The sequence below is a fragment of the Camellia sinensis genome, chromosome 14, assembly GCF_055761805.1.
Source record: "Camellia sinensis isolate YWXY chromosome 14, ASM5576180v1, whole genome shotgun sequence".
Lineage (NCBI taxonomy): Eukaryota > Viridiplantae > Streptophyta > Magnoliopsida > Ericales > Theaceae > Camellia > Camellia sinensis.
In genome coordinates this window covers 84,686,073-84,708,644 of record NC_138974.1, presented here as the reverse complement: position 1 = coordinate 84,708,644, position 22,572 = coordinate 84,686,073, and the positions used below count along the sequence as shown (strand labels likewise).

The 22,572-nt window shown below is 34.6% G+C and overlaps 1 protein-coding gene across 2 annotated transcripts; it reads left to right on the top strand.

Annotated features, from left to right (window-relative positions):
- Window positions 1-313: 313 nt before the first annotated feature.
- Window positions 314-18,866, top strand: LOC114273719 (vacuolar protein sorting-associated protein 41 homolog). 2 transcript variants are annotated; one of them, XM_028215519.2, is made up of 20 exons: window positions 314-824; window positions 3,813-4,082; window positions 4,204-4,383; window positions 8,280-8,540; window positions 9,225-9,357; window positions 9,447-9,522; window positions 11,308-11,410; window positions 14,655-14,758; window positions 14,834-14,927; window positions 15,024-15,179; window positions 15,266-15,328; window positions 15,423-15,488; window positions 15,792-15,992; window positions 16,883-16,960; window positions 17,079-17,198; window positions 17,278-17,358; window positions 17,546-17,631; window positions 17,938-18,019; window positions 18,129-18,576; window positions 18,676-18,866. In XM_028215519.2, the coding sequence occupies exons 1-19, from the start codon at window positions 573-575 to the stop codon at window positions 18,567-18,569; spliced, it is 2,847 nt and encodes a 948-aa protein (XP_028071320.2). In that variant the 5' UTR covers window positions 314-572; the 3' UTR covers window positions 18,570-18,576; window positions 18,676-18,866. The 2 variants fall into 2 exon arrangements, with proteins under 2 accessions (XP_028071320.2, XP_028071318.2); XM_028215517.2 differs by having other exon boundaries at window positions 18,129-18,866.
- The last annotated feature ends 3,706 nt before the right edge of the window (window positions 18,867-22,572 follow it).

Here is a 22,572-nt window from a genome sequence, read left to right as displayed (position 1 = left end):
AGAAAAATGGAACTCACAATTTTTTATTAGATGATTAAAAAATAAAAAAACATGATAAAATATTTTGCAAAGATGATTAAAAATTGACTTTTTATTTTTTTTTTATTATTTTATATGAAAAATGATATGACTCAAAATAAATTAAAAATTAACTTTAAGCTTTTAATTCATATTCTCAAATGACCCTAATATTTGTAATTAGTGAATAATCCCGTCACGTGAGACGTGAGGCCCGTCAGCACCAAATAATTTTTGACGTGGAAAAGCTAGAACCAAATGTTTGACCATTGGGAAAATCTAAGAAGAAGACCATTTAGCAACTAGTGTAGGATTAGAGAGAGAGATCGCATCAGAACTAACCTTTTCGTCACTACTCTTTTGTTCCCTTGCAAATAAATAATAACCACCCCTTAACGATCCCCACAAAACCCAAAATAAAAATAAAAATAAAAATAAAAATAAAGCATCACATAATTCACACCTCAACCAACCCCCATAACCCAAACCAAACACAGATCTCTCTCTCTCTCTCAATCATTCTATTTTTTTTTGCTTTCGGGGGTTAACTAACAATGCATCGGAAGCCATTGGAGAACGGAGTCGAAGGCGATGATGAACGAGAAGAGGCTGAAGATTCGGATGAAGATGAAGAAGAAGATGAAGAGGAAGAAGAGGAGCCCAGGCTCAAGTACCAGAGAATGGGAGGCAGTGTGCCCTCCCTCTTGTCTACCGACGCCGCCTCTTGTATTGCCGTTGCGGAGCGAATGATTGCTCTCGGCACTCACGCCGGTTCCATTTATATTCTTGATTTCATCGGCAATCAAGTAAGTTTTTATTGTTTTCTTTTTCAATTGAATCACTTCTTCTTCGTCTTTGCTTATCAATCGCAATTGGTTGCCATGTGACTGCTCATCGTTTTATGGTGTTTCTTGTTTTGATTATCAATTTGTTGTTTGATTTGAACTATCCAATTCTAAATTGTATTATTCAAAGTTATTTGGAGAATGAACGTAGGTTTATCATGTGACGTGCCAAAAAAACAAAAAAAAAAAAATGTTTATTTTGTGAATATGAAGCTGTGAAATTGCTTCAGTAGCTCCTTTGTTTCATCTTGGCTTTAACTATTTACATTTATGGTTTTATGATAGTTGTCAGCTTCATTCTAGTATGGTATTCTAGCAGCTTTAACTATAACTCATTAGGTCTATTTATTGTTCTGACAGTAAGATACCACTTATTTGAAACAACAATCCTAGGAACACAAAGATAAAAACACATAATAATACACAGATGTCTCCTTTGATGCCTCACAAAGGCTGGTCCCACATCACGTGGGCCCCACCCCTTTGTGTTTCATTATGGGTTTGGTGCTCTTTGCACTTATTGTATTTGAATGAATGAAATGAACAATTCATAAAAAGACTTTATGTGGGATTCTTTATATTCTATATTTACTTACTGTGTCAATTGCCAATTATTGGATGATTTTTTGTTGTGTGTGTGTATTGTAAAACAACAGGAGTGCAAAATAGCCATTAAACTTACTAGTAAATTAGTACTTCATCTGAGGTGGACCGAGAACTATGGAGTTGCCTCTGGCGATTTTTGAAGTTCATTGGGTGATGCAAGATATAGTTCCTCATCTAATGAAATGCTTTGATGGTAGATGTAAGGTGAAGAGGAAGAAGAAGGTGTAGGGGGTTGCCCCTTGTGTCTTAGAGCATCTCCAACCTATCCTCTATTTTTTCATTTTTGAAAGATTTTCACCTCCAACCCATCTCCTAAATCCATCTCTATTTGGAAAGAGGATGGGTTAATCCTCCATATTTGGAAGGAGGATGAAAAATAGAGAACCACCTCTAAAGTACTATTCATTATATTTTTTTTATTATATTAATTTACAAATAACTTTTGATATGCAAATTTAATTTTTATAAAATTGGCATCATTAAAAGGGTGAAATCATACATTTAAAATGAGTATAGTATTTAATATATTTTACAAAAATTTCAAAATTAAATATTTGTTAATGAACAAAAATTTTTGATGAAATATTTTTGAGAGAAATTTTTAGAGAAGAAAATGATGATTTATGGTTGGAGTTTGAGTGAATAGTGAGATACTCTATATTCACTTTTTGAATAAAAAAAAGTATTTTCATCCTCTAATTAAGAGTGTTGGGTTGGAGATGATAGAGAGAAACAGATTGACATACTTTTGAAGATATTGTTTTGGGAGTACACATGCTTAAAATGTCTTTGTTGCACAACCTTCATTTTTGGTGTGAAGGAGTTATTTGTGGATCCTCTTATTCTCTTATAAAGTTCATAGGTGAGCTCAATATTTGTGTTGAGCACTTATGAAATGCGTAGAGCTTTTTCGCATCTTTTTTGGTGCAGAGGCTGTGGCCCTTTTGGCACATTCTTAATACATGATGCTTTACTTATATAAAAAATGCTAGTATATTAGGACAATATGGCAGTGCTTGGTGCAATGGTAAAAGCTTAGGTTGCTCAGCGTGAGAATGTGGTTTGTGTCTCAAAGCATCCACTTTATGCAAACAATATCAAATGTTAGTCTTGTCTCCAATTTTACCCCTCCCAACATCCTCATTTAACAGGGATCAACATTGGGTTATTCCTTAAGTAAATTAGAAGGACAATCTTTTGAGAATCAAGAAATCAATATGTATTTGGAAGACCAGATCTATTGAAACAAGTATATGGAAAAGGGAATGATTGGTCTTGTTTCGTTACTATGTGGTTTCAGGTTTTTCTAATCTATATCATTCTTTTGTAAATTGTCAGGTCTATCCCCCTTATTCCTGTCCTGTATAAAATTCACATTTGTATATAATGCAACTGACCAACCATAAGAAAAATGGGACTGTGCTTTATTTTTATGAATATAAGTTGTTTTGTGAAGTCCTGTTTACTTGAGTATGCTTTTTAAATCGTTTATACTGTCTTTACTATTTATTTGAATCCTCCTTGCAGGTCTTATGACACGAAAATTTTGTCCCATAAGGCATATCCAAGTAAAAGAATAGGACAATTGTGAATCAATTTTAATGATATTTAAGTTGTACACCAACTTTGTGAGAGTCGCAGTCCTAAAACTTTGTCAGAATCAGTCTTAGGCATTTGCAATTCACATTAAACTAACTCATTCTTTCAAATATATAGATGTGTTTTTCTTTAGCAACCAAACTTCCCTAAAGATAGTAAATTTTGATCCCAAAGCCCTTTTTGTTTCCAAGAAAGGAATAGATTATGAAATTGCACCATTGTAATGCCTTACTGTAAATGTATTTATCAAGAATATGATATTCTTTTTTGATAACTAATACTAATTACCTAGAATATGACAATGAATTCTAAAATAAAAATGTGTGCCTTTTAATCATCTGTAAAAATATGTAGTTACAAATGTATTTAATTCTTTTAGGCAAATGTTAAGCATAACATTGCATACATTAGCAAAAATCTTTAAAATCCGTGTTGTCAAATCTGCATAAGAAAAAAAAAGAGAAAAAAAAAATACTGCAAGAATTTGTTTTGCTCTTCTGAAAATGAACTTTTGGAGCTTTTGGGTTGTGTCATAAATTTAGAGTACAGGGTTGTACATGCTGGAGCTTCACTTAGTGTCACAAGCCTGTCTGTGGAGCTTTCAATTACTGTATTAGCTCAGAGAGTGGATTTTTCTTATTTTTTTAGCTTAGCTTTACTAAGCTGATAGAATGTTGCATGTTGTTTGGTTGCTTGAGATTGAAAATAAGTTCCCCCCCCCCCCCCCCCCCCCCACACACACAGGTAAAGGAATTCTCTGTTCATTCTGCTACTGTCAATGATCTTTGCTTTGACATAGAAGGTGAATACATTGGAAGCTGTTCAGATGATGGATCTGTTGTAATAAACAGCTTTTTTACTGATGAGAAAATGAAATTTGAGTATCATCGCCCGATGAAGGCGATTGCTCTGGATCCAGATTATACAAGAAAATCATCCAGAAGATTTGTTGCTGGTGGTTTAGCAGGTCATTTATATTTTAATATGAAGAAGTGGATAGGCTATCGTGACCAGGTTTGTTATAGCTTGGGCATGTTCCTTATGTAGTGCAGAATTAATTAAAAGTTCTTAGTGAATTTTTTTTGGAGGAAAGAGTTTTTTGGGTTCATGAATGATATATTTATTTGATTTCCAGGTTCTGCACTCTGGTGAAGGCCCAATTCATGCAGTGAAATGGAGAACAAGTCTCATTGCTTGGGCTAATGATGCAGGTGTCAAAGTTTATGATACTGCTAATGATCAGCGTATAACCTTTATTGAGAGACCACGAGGAATCCCACGCCCTGAGCTTTTGCTTCCTCACATAGTTTGGCAGGTCAGTAGTGGTAACAAATGTAATACTTCTATATTGAAGTAAATAATCAATGGGACTAAATATAATATATATACTAAACTAACAAAACTTTAATACCCTCATTACAAGAGAAAGACTTACTCTTAAGAAAGATAGAGAATAATAGAAATATAAAATACATATTCACATCTCCCTCAAACTGAGGATGCGAGCGAGTGCAGAAAATATCGGAAGTTTGCCTAGAAAAAAACGAAAACGAGCAGCAGTGGGAGTCTTTGTAAAAAAATGGGCCAACTAAAGGGAGGAGGGAACAAAAGGGAGAGTAATAGTGTCAGCTTGAAGATGCTGTCGAACAAAGTGACAATCTATCTCAATATGCTTTGTACGCTCATGGAAAACGGAATTGTGGGTATTCTGTATAGCACTTTGATTATCACAATACAACGGAGGTTAGGGAAGAGATAGAAACACCTATATTGGAACGAAGCTGACGAAGCCAAATTATCTCAGAAGTAGCATGAGCCATGGCATGGTATTCTGCCTCAGCAGTGGAGCGAGCAACAACCGATTGTTTCATACTTTTCCAAGAGATAAGAGAATCACCTGGAAACACATAAAGGCTAGAAGTAGATTTGCGATTAGAGATGTCACCAGCTCAATTAGCATCAGCATAGGCACAGAGAGCCAAGTTCGAAGAGGAAGACAACAAGAGACACTTCAACAAGGTACCACGAAGGTAGCGAAGAGTACAGAGCAAGCCAGCCCAAAGTGTGAAACGAGGAGCAGAAACAAACTAACTAAGTATATGGACAACATAAGAAATGTCAGGACGAGTAGTAGTGAGATAAACAAGACACCCAACCAACTCACGATACATAGTGGGATCCGCAAAAGAAACTCCATAAGATGCAGAAAACTTGGCATTCAACTCAATAGGAGTGTTGTCATTTGTGAGATTGGCACGAGAAAGGATATCACGGGCATACTTAGTCTGAGACAAAAGATACCCAGTAGGAGAAGTAGCAACCTTAATACCAAGAAAATACCGAAGAGACCCCAAATCCTTCATCTCAAACTCCTGAAACAACTAGTGCTTAACCTCCTGAATAGTGTCAGAATCAGAGTCAGTGATGATCATATCATCCACATATAAGAGAAGGAGAACAAGGCCAGCAAAAGTACGACGAACAAATAGAGCACAATCATGAAGACTAGGACAAAATCCAAGCTGAAGGGCAACGAAGTGAAAGCGCTCATACCAAGCACGAGGAGACTGCTTGAGACCATAGAGAGCACGACGAAGATGACAAACTACACTGGGAGGGTGAGAGAGGCCAGGTGGAGGACGTATATACACTTCTTCAGCAAGATGCCTATTAAGAAAAACATTCTTAACATCTAACTGAAACAAAGGCCATTGATGCGCAACAACAACAGAGATAAGAGTGCGAACAATAGTCATCTTAGCAACGGGAGCTCTGATACCGTGTTAAGTTACCAATTTTCCCAAAAGCCTAAGCTGTTAGGAAATGTGCCCAGCAATGTATATCAAGCTATTTAACACCCTCCCTTACGTGCAACCCCATGTTGCATGTGGAGAGACAAACAGAGAACCAAATAGAAGGAGAAGCAAACAAACGGGGACATAATACCAAATGCTAATGGAGAGATTTGAACCTAAAACCTCTCTTAACCAGAGCTCTGATACCATGATAACAAATGTAATATTTTCTATATTGAAGTAAACAATCAATGGGACTAAATACAACATATATACTAAACTAACAAAACCCTAATACCCTAATTACAAGAGAAAGACTAAACTACCCCTAAGAAAGATAGAGGATAACAGAAATATAAAACAAATATAAAATACATATTCACAAGTAGAAGATTGCATAGCCATATTATTGGTACGTGCACATGTATGAAGTTATTGCAACTGCAATTGCAACAATAGTCTAGAAAGAATAGCAACATCAGAGTTATTGTAACGCCCTGAATTTACTTACAAGCTTACACCACAACAAGCATAGCCTTTTATCAAAAGTCATCTTTCTCATTGAACTAAGATCAAAAAGTTTACGATCATTATGGTTTACAAATTCAAAACTTTGTAATCTCATCCCCAAGTTCAATAAATTAGATGACTTTACAACAAAATGAGCTTCAAGGGCATACAAAATAAAAACTACGAAAATATAAAAGTCCTTATACAAAATCCCAATGCATGACAATCAAAACGTTCTCTGGCCTACTTTCCTCAAAAGAGCACTTGTTTGCTTCTTATCCTCACTGAGGTGGAATGTTGTCATTTCCTGAAAAATTAATTAGGGTTGAGCAATTGCCTAGTAGGAATACATTTAACCAAGTATTTAATTATTTGAATAAGCTCATGGCACTAATGTAGAAACAATACAGAGAATTCAGTTATAAGGGATGGGTCAAATAGGCAAACAAATTAATCATTAAATAATTCACCTCTGCACATTGCACCTAAACACCATCATACAAGAAGGATAGCACCATGAGTCCTTTACAAGAGTCCGAGTCAAAACATAAATCATTTTCTTTAAAACAGTCTCCCACATTTACCAACTATTATACGGCAGGACGTGCACCCAAAAGCATTTTTAAATTGGAAACAACCCCTACATTTACCGACTATTATACGGTATGACGTGGGTACCCAAAATCATCCGTTTTTTCACTTTTATCGACTACAATACGGCAGGACCAGTGGACGCCCCAAAATATTTTCCCCGCGCGGGTACCAACACAACTCACCCTTAAAACCGACTCTTGTCTAGGACTCGTGCCATAAACAAACACCAATTCACCAACCATCATTCAGTTAACAAACATTCAATATTCCATGAGATAATACACAACATAGCATTCCACAAGAACCGATGTCCAATCCATAATCCCACAACAACCATATCATATATTTCTATCTCTTTACTTTTCACACTTTTCACACATTTAAGCCCAAGTTAAATACCATTCTCTACTTGAGTTGAAATTAGGGTTTTAATTAAATTTGTGGGTTTTTGCCGCTTCTTCAAATGTATGAATTTACTTGTCATTAATATGCCTATTTGTGAAAATAATTTGGGAAATTCATAATGAAAGTTGAGTAAAACACTTTATTGGTGTGAAATAGTAATTTACTCCAATTAAGTCATCAAATTGGGTCATAATCCACAACAATACCATAAATACCTCTTCAAAAAAGAAAATACTAGGTTAAAAGTAACCCTACCTTAGGCTAGGAGCACAAGAACCAAACCTCTAGAAGAATCCTTCGCAAAAAAATCAATAATCCAATCGGTGAAAATGGTGATCTTCAAGTGTTCTTCACTCCTTGCAAGAGATTTAGGTGGGATTTTGAGTGAATGAGAAGTATTTTGGGATGGAACTTAGGGTTCCTTAGAGAGAGGAAGAGGAGAAAGAAAATAGAAGAGAAAAGGGTAAAGAAATGATCTAGAATCATTTTTTTAAATTGCTGATATCGCATAGCTCACTCGAGCGCAACTTCCTACGCTCGAGCGTGAGACACAAACTTGGAAAGCTTGCTCGAGCGACAAATCCTTCACTTGAGTGTAAAATGACAAGTCCCAGAAGTTTTGTAGAGTTACAGTGAACACAACTGGGAGCCAGCATTCTCCGCTCGAACGCAACTTCCTGCACTCGAACGACCCGCCTGCAAACTCAAGAGATTCTGAGAGCTGCAATTCTTTGATCGAGCGTAACTTCCTTCGCTCGAGCGGACACCTGGACAAAATGTCACAGTTATCTAGATTTTGTTTTTTAATTTAATTCAATTTTTTTTCTTACCTCCAAATAGAAATGTAGCACCATTGTATTAATTGAAGACTGCTTGAAATTGCATATTGTCTCTCCATCTTATTCAGGATGATACTCTCTTGGTAATTGGCTGGGGAACATCTGTGAAAATCGTATCAATAAAAACAAATCAGAATAAAGGTGCGAATGGGACTTATAGGCATATTTCAATGTCTAGTTTGAACCAGGTGGATATTGTGGCATCATTCCAAACCAGCTATTTCATTTCTGGAATAGCTCCCTTTGGTGATTCTTTGGTTGTTTTAGCTTATATTCCGGGGGAAGAAGATGGAGACAAGGAATTTAGCAGCACTATTCCATCACGCCAGGTATTTGTCTTGCTCATTTGTGTTTTCTAAATAAAGTAGATTCGTGATATGAAACTTGCACCTACTGAAATTTAGAGCACTCATTTCCATGTGGCATTGCATATTATTTGTTTCTATTTTTTTCTCCTTGCTTTTGATCTTTATGCATTACTCATTTCACTTCTTGCGTTCGGTATGTGGGCATTTTGTATCAATTCTAACCAAGAGAAATAGGAAGTTTTGAACACTTTTTTCTTTTTCCTCAATTTCCTCAATCACAACTTCACAAGTAAAGGGAAAATATTAAGAAATAAGTTTCATGCTGCTTACAGGAACAACTAATAGGACTGGTCGTCGTATAAAATTTAGCTTTCTGCAGTTATGCTTCACTGCAAGAGCGGTTAATCATTTTCGAACATTGAGATCCTTTTTTTTTTTGGTTAGTAAAAGTTAGGTTGTGTTCTACTTCTAGAATTTTTGTACTAATTTGCTTGTGTAATTTTGCAAAATTTATGTGTGGACTTTTAGATCTCAATTCTCTTGTAATTTGTAAGATTTTTTTGTTCTGTTCTGATGTGTAAGGATAGTGCAAATGTACTAGTTGGAGGCTGCATTCCCATCTGTTTTCGAGATTGCCGTGGACAGGGATGCTGCAATAGTGAGAAAGCTATAATAAATGTTAATGTGTTAATTTATTTTAAGCAGGGAAATGCTCAGAGACCAGAAGTGCGTGTAGTCACATGGAATAATGATGAGCTTGCAACAGATGCATTACCTGTCCATGGCTTTGAGCATTACAAGGCAAAGGACTATTCCCTTGCCCATGCTCCATTCTCAGGTAAAGTGTACAGGAATTTGTCTATTTGCATTTGAAAAGTGAAAATAGTTGTAATGTACAAGAATTTATGTACTTGCATTTGGATGTAGGTAGTCAGTGGGCTGCTGGTGATGAGCCATTATACTATATTGTATCCCCAAAGGATGTAGTTATTGCAAAACCTAGGTTAGTATCAACCTTATCCATTTCTTAGTTTGTATTGGAATGCAATCTTTCTATTGAAAATTAATTGCATCAATCTTTATGCTGTCTAATCTGTGAAGTAAGAATTCACCTCTTGCAATTCCATCACTGCTTAAGGTTTTACCCAACAAGTGTATTTGATGATATGATTAGTATGTCATCAGTAGGAGTTATCCATTTTAAGTTCTTTCCTGCTTCTTATCTTTCTTATATGTCTAAGCATTGATGCAGGACAGCGCTGTTAGGGGCTGTTCTGGGGCTGTAAAGTGCTGAAATTTCATAAAGAAAGAAAGAAAGAAAGGAGAAGGAGAAGATAGGTCTAAGAATCACTCTTAGAATCCCTTAGGCATCATACTTATGGTTGATTGCATCACACAATCCACAATAAAGCTTCAAAGATCTGAAATTTTTCTAAAATATCAACTCTATTAAATTATAAGTATTACATGACTTTATATAGAACTAGGAGACTTCTTAAACCAACTAGAACCAAAAAAGGAAACTACTAAAACTACTTTGACTTTCAAACTAATTTAAGGCCAAATAAGAAACATAAATAAAAACCAATTAAATAACTTAACTCATAGGACGACCCATAGGACAACCCATGGGTGACCCCTATAGCTCATTTCAACAAATATAAAAATTATCAAAACACCCTTGACCTAAAAATCCTAGAAAACATAAAAATAATGATGAAATAAGACTAATAATACTGGAAATATGATTATGTATGTTTCCTATCGGTTTCTCTTTGAAATCATGCCAATTTCCAAATATCGCAGCTTCTTTGAATTTATTTTTCCTTGAGCTCTGCATCAAGCATCTAATGCAGTTTGATATCCACGTAAACTATAGGCTCTTCACCATTAATAATCTAAATTTGGGTACTTCATGTTTGTTAATGTGGAAATGTAGAGAATAAGAATGAGAGGGTAGAAAGAAGTGAAGAAAATCAGGAAGTGCTTATCGAAAAAAAAAAAAAATGGTGAAACAATTTATGGAGGTGCATTATTTAGCTTTACATCTTTTGTATAATTTTTACTAAATGTTCAATCTAAGAAGCACGAAGGCAACATGTCTTGTCCAACAGCATGTCGAACTCCGACACGACATGACACTCATCGGACACTTTCCAACACTTATATTTTAAATTTAAAATTATTATTTTTGACTTAAATGTTCATATATATGCCATATAATAATTATTTATCTTTACATATGACATATAATAAATATATAAAATTATATATTTTGCACGTGTCCTACATATTTTTGAAAATTTTCATGTTGGCATGTCCGTATTGTGCCAGGTGTCCATGTCCATGCTTCTTAGTGTTTATTTTCCCCAGATTCTTGATTAGGTAAATCTAGGGGGAAAAAAATTTATATGTTCTTCGTTAGGTTTTCACAATCATAATATATTTGGTATACATATATTGCATATATTATGATTGTTCTCAATCTTTTAAACAAGAAGTTTTTTTATTTAATTTTTTTATCAACTTTTTGAACATATTTGGATTTTAATTCATGACCCCATGTGAAAATCCTTGATGGCCTATTGTCTATGTCCAATCCTAATACGGTGAGTGGATGGCCTAAAAATGGTTTTAGTCATCTTGATAGAAAAATTGGAATTTAAACGCTTAATTTTGATTACTTGACTACTTGCATTGTTTTGTTGTTACCATGTTGTCTCTTTTGCCACATAAATTTAAAGGTCGTAAACTTTGTTGATGTACAAATGTAATATCTTGTTGATAGGGATGCAGAAGATCATATTTCTTGGCTTCTTCAACATGGATGCCATGAAAAAGCTTTAGAAGCCGTTGAAGCTGGCCAAGGGCGGAATGAGCTTCGTGAAGAGGTAATTTTGTTTGATTTTGGTTTTGTGGATCATTTATATATTTGTGTTGTAATCGGTGGGGTCATAATTTTGTATGTACTAGTGCTCATGGATTAACATGTACACATGTACATATGAAACATTATTACATTTGATTTGTGAAAGGAAGATAGATTTTAGATGTGGCCTTGGTGGTAGATGTGGCCTTGGTGGCAAATGAGGTGGTGGAGGAATTTAGAGGTCTAGGGAAGAAGGGAATTATTTTCAAGGTTGATTTTGAGAAAGTATATGATCATGTGGATTGGCAGTTTTTGGATTTTGTAATGGATAGGAAGCATTATGGTGAGTGATGGAGATCTTGGATTAGGGGATGTTTGTCAACGTGTAGTATGCTAGTTTTAGTTAATGGCAAACTCGTTGAAAGTTTTAAGGCTTCGCGAGGATTACCACAGGAGATCCATTATCACCTTTTCTTTATATTTTGGTGGTTGAGATCCATTATCACTTTTTCTTTTTATTTTGGTGGTTGATGTGTTAGGAAGAATGGTTGATAGAGCTATAGCGGTAGGCATTTTTGAGGGATTAGAGGTTGGGGGAGAGAGAGAGAGTTAGTGTGACTCACTTGCAGTATGCGGATGATACCATCTTTTTTTCCTCGGGGGATGAGAATCAGATAGTTAATCTTTTTTCGTTATTGAAGCTTTTTGGGGTAATCTCAGGGCTTAAGATTAATTTGGAAAAAAGCAGCGTGGTGGGCATTAATATGCAACATAATCAGCCCCAGAGAAGGGCTTCAGTTCTAGGATGTGGTATAGAGACACTTCCGTTCAAATATCTGGGACTTCCATTGGGGGGTAATCCTAGGAGTGAAACTTTTTGGACTCCAGTTGTGGAAAATATCTGCAAAAGGTTGGAAGGGTGGAGCAAGGCTTTACTCTCGTGTGGGGGTAGATATACTTTGGTTAAGACAGTTTTGAGTGGAATTCCCATCTAATTTTTTTCCTTGTTCAAAATTCTAGTGAAGGTGGCAAGGTCATTAGAAAAGTTGATGAGAGATTTCCTTTGGAAAGGTAAGGATGAAGGGAAGAAGGATCACTTGGTGAATTAGGAGATAGTTTCATTCCTAAAGGAGAAGGCGGGTTTGGCCATTGGCAACATTGTGCTAGGAATTTGGCACTACTTGGCAAATGGTTATGGAGATTTCCAATTGAGAGTGATTCATTATGGCATTATGTTATTAGAAGCAAGTATGGGATTTAGGATAATGGTAGGGATTCACAGATGGCTTTGAGGGGAACTTCTCGTGCTCCTTGGAAGTCAATTTCTCACATCTATCAACTTTGGTCTCGTTATCTTTCTGTGAGAGTAGGTAATGGGAAACATGTTCGATTTTAGGAGGATTTTTGGATAGGTTCCTCCTTTGCCTCAGATTTTCCGCATTTATATAGAGTGGCTCGATCTCATAATTGTTCTATTGCTTCCATGGCTTGTTCATTTGTGGCTCCAATCTCTTGGAATTTCAATTTCTCGAGGAATCTCAATAATAGGAAGATTGTAGAGTTGACATCTTTGTTGTCAAGAATTGATCATTTCTCCTTGGTTCCTCTTTTGGAGGATACGAGGATTTGGACTCTTTATTCATTGGGTATCTTTTTTTGACAAAATCAGTGATAATTCTCAAGTTCATCAGTTTCCTTTTTGTAAAAGAATTTGGAAGGCTCGTGTTCCTCTTAAGGTGAAGGTGTTCATGTGGTCCTTGGTTCAAGGAGGCATTTTGACAAATGATACAGTACAAAAAAGGAGGCCTAATCGTTCTCTAAATCCTCAATGGTGTATTATGTGTTGTAAGGATGGTAAATCCTTGGATAATTTATTTTTGCACTGTCCAGTTGTTTTGAGTTTATGGTATAGATTGTTTCTTTTGAGGAATGTTATGTGGGTGGCCCCAAAAGGTAGTGCACATATGCTTCTAATCGACATTCGCATTTTGGGATGATCGAAGAAGGCCAAAGTGCTTTGGTTTTGCACCGTCTTTGCACCTTTTTGGGTTTTGTGATTGGAAAAAAATGCGTGGATTTTCAAAGATAAACCCCAGGATGTGGATTTTTTGTGGGATAAAGTTTGTCACTTAACTTCTTTTTGGGTTTCGGTGAATCCTTTTTTAAGGGGAATTCCATTATTTTTGTTAGCTAGAGATTGGTTCTCTGTGTGTGATTTGTAGATTTTGTTGATATAGGGCTTGTTTGGTTTGTATTTGAGAAACATGCTTTGAGATAAAAAATACGAAAATTTGTTTGGTTTGGTTTTTTTTCAAAAGATATTTTGAAAGATTATTTTGAGAGAGAGTTTTGGAAAAAGTGATTGATTTGATGTGTATGAGAGAGAGATTTGTTTGGAAAACTTGTAAACCAAACAAGTTTTGGAAATTTTTTTTGGAAAAACTTGTTTGGTTTGATTATTTTTGAAAACTTACTTGTAGAGAATTTTTCCCAAAATTTTTTGAGAAACACAAACCAAACAAGGCCATAGTCTTTGTTTGGGTTATGTATTTTCTTTCTTTGCTTCTTTTTTGTAGAGGACGCCTTATCCTCATTTCTTCTTTTTGATTAATCAATAAATTTTTGTTGTTGATCAAAAAAACTATGTGTATATCTAAAAAGGCATATAAGGTGCACCTGAGGGGCACACCTTAGACTGTGATGAGCAAACTTTTAGGAGTGCTGCCTAAAAATGAAAACCTCGATGTGTTTTGCCTTAGCCTTGCCTTGAGGTGAGCTTCAATTACATCTTCTAAATTTTTTGACCAAATCAGGGAAAATTGAGTGTGCCTGGGGGGTTTCCTGGAGATTGGCCCCAGGTACTTTGGCTTGGGGCCAAGGTATCACGTACATTAGCCACAACCAACACATGGCAGTGTTCGGTTGGTAATCAAACTCAATCTCATTTATGTGCTTTTGGAATACAACATATGCTATTTTCCTTGTCAATCTTTTTTTCTAATCATGATGTGACAATTTATTATTTATTCCTTCTGTATTTCCATTTATGATTTCCTTGTGGTCAGTCATTTTTGTAGCCTTGGTATGGCTGTTTTGCAGATCTCCTGCTGTGTATATATATTTTTTTGTTGAATTTGACTCTCAACTTTTGTCCTGGAAATATGTGGATGATAACTTCCACTTTTTACCCATTTCCTTCCACAGTTATATATTTTATTCTGATATCAGTAACACTTTTTGATCCAATTTGTCCACTACTTGCTCAGGTGGGGTCAAGCTATCTTGACCATTTGATTGTGGAAAGGAAGTATGCTGAAGCTGCATCGTTATGTCCCAAATTGTTGCGAGGATCTGCTTCAGCATGGGAGAGGTACTAAATATTGTTAAACATACGATTCTTCTGTAAATTTATATTTATTTACTGCCAGTGGGTTATTTCCCACAGATGGGTTTTCCACTTTGCTCATCTTCGTCAGCTTCCCGTATTGGTTCCATACATGCCAACTGAAAACCCAAGGTTACGTAATACTGCTTATGAGGTATGCAAAATACACATTTCCAGCAAACTTTATTTGATACTTCATATGGTCTTTGAATGGTGAATAAATGTCTCAGTGGTTTTTGTTATTCCACAGGTTGCGCTTGTTGCGCTGGCAACAATTCCATCTTTCCACAAGGATCTCTTGTCCACTGTCAAATCTTGGCCTCCTGTAATTTATTCTGCATTACCAGTTATCTCAGCCATAGAACCTCAGCTTAATAGTTCATTCATGACTGATGCACTCAAAGAGGTCACTATGAACAGCTTTAACTTGATACTAATTACAATTTTGTTGGTTACTACATCTTTCCATAATGCATTAATTTACCATGTCAGACACTAGCAGAGTTGTATGTAATTGATGGGCAGTACGAGAAAGCTTTTGCACTATATGCTGATGTAAGTTCTCTATGCACATTACTGGTCATGCAGAAACCCAGCCACTGCTCAAAATAGTTACACTTAAAACTATTTCCTTTTCTTTTATTCTCAGCTTCTGAAGCCGGATGTATTTGATTTCATCGAAAAACATAATTTACATGATGCAATTCGTGAAAAGGTATGTTTATATACCACATTAGGTGAAAGTTTTGGTTCGTGAAAAGGTATGTTTATATACCACATTAGGTGAAAGTTTTGGTTCACAACTTCATATCGCATCTAAGCTTGAAAATTCCCATTTCCATGATCACTACTTTGTTGTTGTTATTGTTAGTTGTTGCCAAAAAATGTGAAAAGACAGAAAAGACACTGACATTTTGTTCTCCCAAATTCACATTTAAAACTATTGTTGCACCTGTTCTAAGGTACTCCCAGCACATGGTTCTATGACTCTTTTCTTCTGTTATCCATGAATTTGCAGGTTGTCCAACTGATGATGTTAGATTGCAAACGTGCTGTATCATTGTTGATTCATCACAGAGACTTGATCACTCCATCTGAAGTTGTTTCACAACTTTTGGCTGCTGGGAATAAGTGTGATTTCAGATACTTCTTACATCTTTATCTGCTCTCACTATTTGAAGCTAACCCAGGTGCTGGAAGGGATTTCCATGATATGCAGGTACATGGAAAGAGAGTTAAATTTATATTATAAAATGCTTTCACTCTACAGTTAGTTGTTTTTGTTCTCAATTTCAGAAGAGGCTCATCAGTAGTTTCTCTTGTGGTACCTCGTAGACGTGGGTTCAAAATGAAGTGAACAAACAAAAAGAGTTATGCAATGGCCAGCTATTATCATCTAATTCTATCTTCTATAATTTCAACCCCTACGAACAATCTTCTTGTGAGCTCAATCAATTAATTCTCCTTTTTGGTAGAATCCACCTTCCATTTTTATTTTTTTTGGGGTGAGGGAAGGAGAGAGAGAGGGGGGGGGGGGGGGTGTGGTTTGGAAGGTGTTTGCTTGTGAATTTTGAAACTAATGAAGCCTTCAGAATAGTAGTTGATGGTTGTCCATTCTATTAAAAAATACTTCTTTTGCAAATGGTAGTCCTTTGTATCACGGGATATTGTGGTAGTTGTACTGGTATGCATGTAAATGCATTCTGTTATTTTATGTTAGTAACCTACTAATATTTGGTTCATTCAATGGGAAATACCCAGCCTGGTGACTACTTCCATTGTGTATCTGTTTGTGGTACTTGAAAATAACTTTTTGGTTGTCCTCCACCTCCTCTTTCTCTCCCACTCTTTTTTTGGTATTGTGGGGTCTACTGAGAGTTGGTCCCATGTATCAGGGCTAGTCAGGGGTGGGAGTTGAATGCGGGGCATCTGCATTAATTCCAGAGTTTCATCACTAAGTGTTATTGAGGATTTTATCACATTTTCCCTAAAATATTGTGTCTGTTTTTTCAAGTAGTTAATGTGTATGTTGACACATGCCTGTCATTTCATGCATTATGTTGCATGAATATCTAACAATTTTGTGCTATTGTTTACTAACTGTACCAGGTGGAGCTTTATGCAGACTTTGATCCAAAAATGTTGCTTCCGTTTCTTCGCAGTAGTCAGCACTATACACTTGAGAAGGTTGGCACAGGCATATGAAATTTGCTTCCATTTCTTTGTAATAATTCCTGTACGTTTGTCTCAGGCATATGAAATTTGCTTCTGTTTCTTTGTAATAGTTCCTGTAATTTTGTCTCAGGCATATGAAATTTGTGTCAAAAGAGAGCTTTTGAGAGAGCAAGTTTTCATCCTCGGAAGAATGGGAAATTCAAGACAAGCCCTTGCGATTATCATAAATAAATTAGGGGATATTGAAGAGGTACCTGCCATTTTCCCTCTGGTTTTCCGTCTGTATTTTATTTTGAATTTTGTTGGTGATGTGATAATACTTTGTACAGGCTATAGAATTTGTGAGCATGCAGCACGATGATGATCTTTGGGAAGAGTTGATAAAGCAGTGTTTTCATAAGCCGGAAATGGTACATAGACTCATTTTTCTGATTAAATGCACATCAAAACATAATCAGTGCAGATACTGAAAAGTCCTTTTTATTCCTCGTTTAACACCCTTCCCCCCCCCCCCCCCCCCCAAAAAAAAAAAAAAAAAAAAAAAAAAGAAGAAGGTTCCTTCAGCCAGTCTTTACACACGTTTTTGCAAATTGGCAGGTGGGTGTGTTGCTGGAGCACACTGTTGGCAATCTTGATCCTCTCTACATTGTAAATATTGTGCCTAATGGCTTGGAGATACCTCGGTTAGTCTGATTGAAATATGCTTTTCTTTTACTTCTATCTGTTATATTCGATGTTTCTTTCTGTTTTGTGTCTGGCTTTGGTGTTCAATTAAACAGTATCTATTTGTTGAGTTGTCCTCATGGAAAAAAGGGATGTTTCAATAGGATGTTGATAAACTTGCTAAAGGTCATGGTTGTAATTCTGCTTGCATGGAAGCCTTTTGTCTTTCTGGTTGAGAAATGTATATATATTTTTTCCACTTCTAGCATTGTTATGGTAGTAATGAATCATATTTTTCTTGACTTTTATCTTTAATTCCTTTTCAGGCTAAGGGATCGGCTAGTCAAAATCATAACAGACTATAGGACGGAAACTTCTCTTAGACATGGATGTAATGATATTCTCAAGGTTGTCTATGCTCGTATGATTGTTCCTAATTTCCCTCTCCTGATCTCCCCCCTCCCCTTCGAGGCTAATTGAAAATTGTTGATGATTTGGTCAAATTGTTAACTGACAGGCTGATTGCGTTAACCTGTTGGTAAAATACTACAAAGAAGCACGGCGTGCAATTCACTTGAGTAATGAAGAAGATGACGCACGTGCTAAAAGGGATGACAGTAGGGCTTCTCGGTCAACTGAGAGAGCACCGAACACGAGAACTATGGAGGTTAAGTCTAAGACTAGGGGAGGTGGAAGGTGTTGCATTTGTTTCGATCCCTTTTCTATACAGAATGTATCAATCACTGTATTCTTTTGTTGTCATGCCTATCACACAACTTGTCTTTCGGATTCTACCAATTTGGTTAGTGGCAAGAAATCGGCGGAAGCCACTTCCCAGGAAACATCATACTACGATTATGATGACGGCGATGTTGACCATGACAACGATGACGATGATGACACTGCTTCAGGTGCCCCGCGGATCCGTTGTATCTTGTGTACTACAGCTTCTAGTTGAGTACAAGGTTTGTATGGGTGTGACATTTTTCATGAGGTGTGTTGATATATTTAGAGTAATGTTATATACAAATAGATTTCTTATTTCATTTTTTTTTTCCTATTAGACATAAAGGTGGTGGGTTCTATTGCTTTGTGTCTAGCGGGAAAAAAGTGAGGTAAGAAATTCCTTTTATATATATAGCATTTTTTTAATATATTTTTGGTGTTTTAGTTATTAGGGTCTTTGTTGTGCTTCTATTGTCAATGTGCCTTGTATTTTAATTATTTATTTGATCAAAATTTACATTTCTTGGCCTTTTAGTGTGTAGTGAAAATCTCAATAAAATAAAATTCTACTGCAAAATTTACGAAATATTTGGAAAACAGGCTGTACTGTAGATTTAATATCACAACAAGGCTTGCTTTGGAAACATAAAAATCAAAGCCACTAAAAAAGTTAAAAAAAATTAAAGAATCATATAAAAAAGTTAAAAATTCTCTCTTTTTTTTTTTTAATACTTTTTACACATTTTTTGCGTAAAAAAATATTTTTTTTTCATCTCATATTTTAATTAAAATATCAAAAAGTTATTAAAATAGTATATTCTTAAACCAACCCTAAAAGTTTTAAAATACATTTACATAATCTTTCTATACACCCATAAACTTGTACCGGGAAAAAAAAGAGAAAGAAATTGTACATGCTAGTGTAAAGACAAATTTGGTGGGTATATTTGGCAATTTCTAAGATGGAAAGTAATATTCAATATTTTTATAATTATGAATCATAGTTATAAGTATTTTGACTTTCAATATGAGACTAATCATTTTGTGTAATTTTTTTTATATATAATTTTTTTTTTCATAATATTATTTTACCACCCCTCTAAAAAAAACATTATTTTACCAGATTTTGTTTATATATGACTAATATTAAAAGTTCGTTCATATTGGTTGAGGTTAAAATATGTTGGTAAGTATGAATGGTGGAGAGATCTGAGCTTTTACAAATATCAATGTGTTACAAATACAAATTTAGGCCTGATTTGGGAAGATTAAATAAGTCTATACTTTTTATCTTTTTTGGATCACATCAATCAATATCTCTTCTCTATTTTTTTACATATCTTTTTATAAAAAGTCAAAAAATGTACTTATTTAAAACATCTCAAACAATTCTTTAATGCCCAATATTTTCATATTGGTTGAGGTTAAAGTATCATTTCATGTCAACATATTACAAATACAAATTTAATGCTCGAACTGCTCGATACAATTAAATTTAAATGAAGAGAAGTCAATCTATTTTTCTTTGCAAGTCTCATTAAATAGATGCAACAATGATTCATCCCACTAAAAACATCACCACTAATAGCATTAATGCATTAAAAAAGTAAAAAAAAAAAAAAAACACAATTCCAAGACCAAAACATCACATCATTAATAGCGGGACTCACTGCCACCTAATTAGTGGGAGCACTAATTAGTGCTCCAAAATATTTTTCTAAATAGATGGATTAATCTCACTTTATTTAGGGCGGTGATTGAGGGCCCGAAATGGAGAGCCCCGAATGGCTCGAAATTCCATTTCGGGTAAAAAGAAAGAAAAAAAAAAAAGAAAAAAGAAAGAAAAAAAAAAAACAATTTCCAAAATTGAAAATTAGGGGTATTAGGGGCAACTTTTTTAGGGGTCTCAATCATTTTCCCTTTATTTATATAATCTTGGCCCATCCTGTACTTTGTTAATTTGTCAACGCAGTCAATCCCGTCGACCCGTGTTGTTTGGGACAGGCAAAACAATGCTGGACAATGTTCATTTTTAGGCGGAAAATATTTTTTAAGGAATTTTAAATTTATTTATTTTTTTGGAGAAAATATTTTTTCATCTTTAGTGGTCGTGGTGAAATGAAAATGGATGGGGAGGTGGTGGCATGGTGGTGAGGAGGTGGCAATAGTGATAGCAACGATGATATTGACAGTGGCTGTGGTGATGGTGGTAATGTGATGACATTGATAAAATTTTTAATTACTTTTAAAAGTAAAAAATATTTTTTACTCAAATAGAAATATTTTCATATAGGCTTAAATTGAAATAAAGAGAAATCAATCTATTTTGCTTTGCAAGTCAATCTATTTGGCCTTCCCGTCGACTCGTGTTGTTCGGGACAGACATACAATGGCCCCGTTTGGTAGAGCTGTGGGAAAGTGCTTATAGCTTATGCCTAAACAGCTTATAGCTTATAACTTTCAGCTTAAGCTGATTTCCAGCTTAAGCTGATTTCCAGCTTATTCTTAAAGCATCTCCTGCCCCACTCAAAGAATAAGCTGTTTTCTGACTTCCACAAAGCTATAAGCTATAAGCTAAACCAAACACATCAAAATAGCTTAAATTAAGCTGAAAGCTGAAATAAGCTGAAATTAAGCTGTACCAAACAGGGCCAATGCTGGACAAGGTTCATTTTTATGCAGAAAATATTTTCAAATGAAAATATTTTTTATGGAAATTTTAATTTTAATTTTTTTTTTTAGAGAAAATATTTTTTCATATTTGGTGGTGGTGAAATGAAGGTAAAGGTGGACGTGGTGGCATGATGGTGAGGTAGTGGCAACAGTGATAACAACGGTGATGGTGGTAGTGACAGTGGTCATGGTGATAGTGGTGTGGTAGTGAAGGTGAGAGTGGCGGTGATAATGTGATAGCATTAATAAGATTTTAGTTCAAAAAATATTTTTTGTTAATCATAAAAAATATTTTTTTATTGATTTTCTTTTTTCACTGTATTAAACACTAAAAAATACAAAAAAATTTTAAAAATAATTTCTATTCAAACAAATAAAGATTAAAAGTCAGTAATAAAGAAATATCGGAAGTGATGGAGACTCTCCCTCCCCACCACCCCACACACACGCGGGGGTTGATGATTGGAAGAGAAGAAAAAAAAATAAAAATTAGCCAATCACAAGTTAAAGTTAGAGGGGGTCGTGGGGGTGCTCTCCCATAGGATCCAAATCATTCTTCAAAAAATATATATCCGGGTTCAAGTTTCTACCACCTTTTGTGATTGGCGAAGACTCAAAAAAATAAAATAAACATATATATTTTTTTCTTACCTTGCACGAAATCATTTTTTTCCTGTAATTATATGTTGCATACAGGTCAAGCTTGTCCTGTTCATACGCAACAGAAAGTACATTTATACACGCGAATAAAACTTCAGAATAACGTTAATATGACGGTATCACTAATATGTGATTAACATTTAATAATAAAACATCAATTACTTTTTATCTAATTTAATTCATTAACTAACTAGTATAGGGTATAAATAAATAACCAAAAATCAATTTTTAAAATTAAATAATAATTTAAAAAATTTGTCTAGAATATTTAGTAGAAATTATTTAGAATCAATTAAATTTTATTCATTTTTATCACAGTTACATATAAGAGAATTTTTTCTTTTATTTTTATGTCATTAATTATGTGCTCTAAGTTCTGAATAACAAATATATGTCATAATTTAATTGGTAAAAATTAAAAAATAAATCACAAAAATTATATTTATGATAAAATATCAATACATTTCGCCTTATAAGTTTCGTAAATTTAATTTATCATATGATAATGGTAAATTACATTACTCAATATATTAATTTTTTTATGTTTTGTAAAGTCTAAAAATTTGTCTAGCATCAAAATTATAATTTGTTTTATGTTATAAGATCTACGTAAAAATGGATTAAAATTCACTTGTGATATTAAATTTAGACTTAATATTAGATTTACGCTTAATATTAGATTTACACCAACTTGCCCTTCACTCAATCATTAAAAATTATCTTGGTCTATTCCCAACTTATATGAATTATTTGACCTATCTATTTATTGAATTAGTAAATAAATATTTGTAAGTATTTTTTATAATAATTAAAAATTTTGAACTTAGTTTAAAAAAATTATATATTTATGTTTAAAACAATTAAATGAATAGTTATATATTTATGGATGAAAAAATTATCTA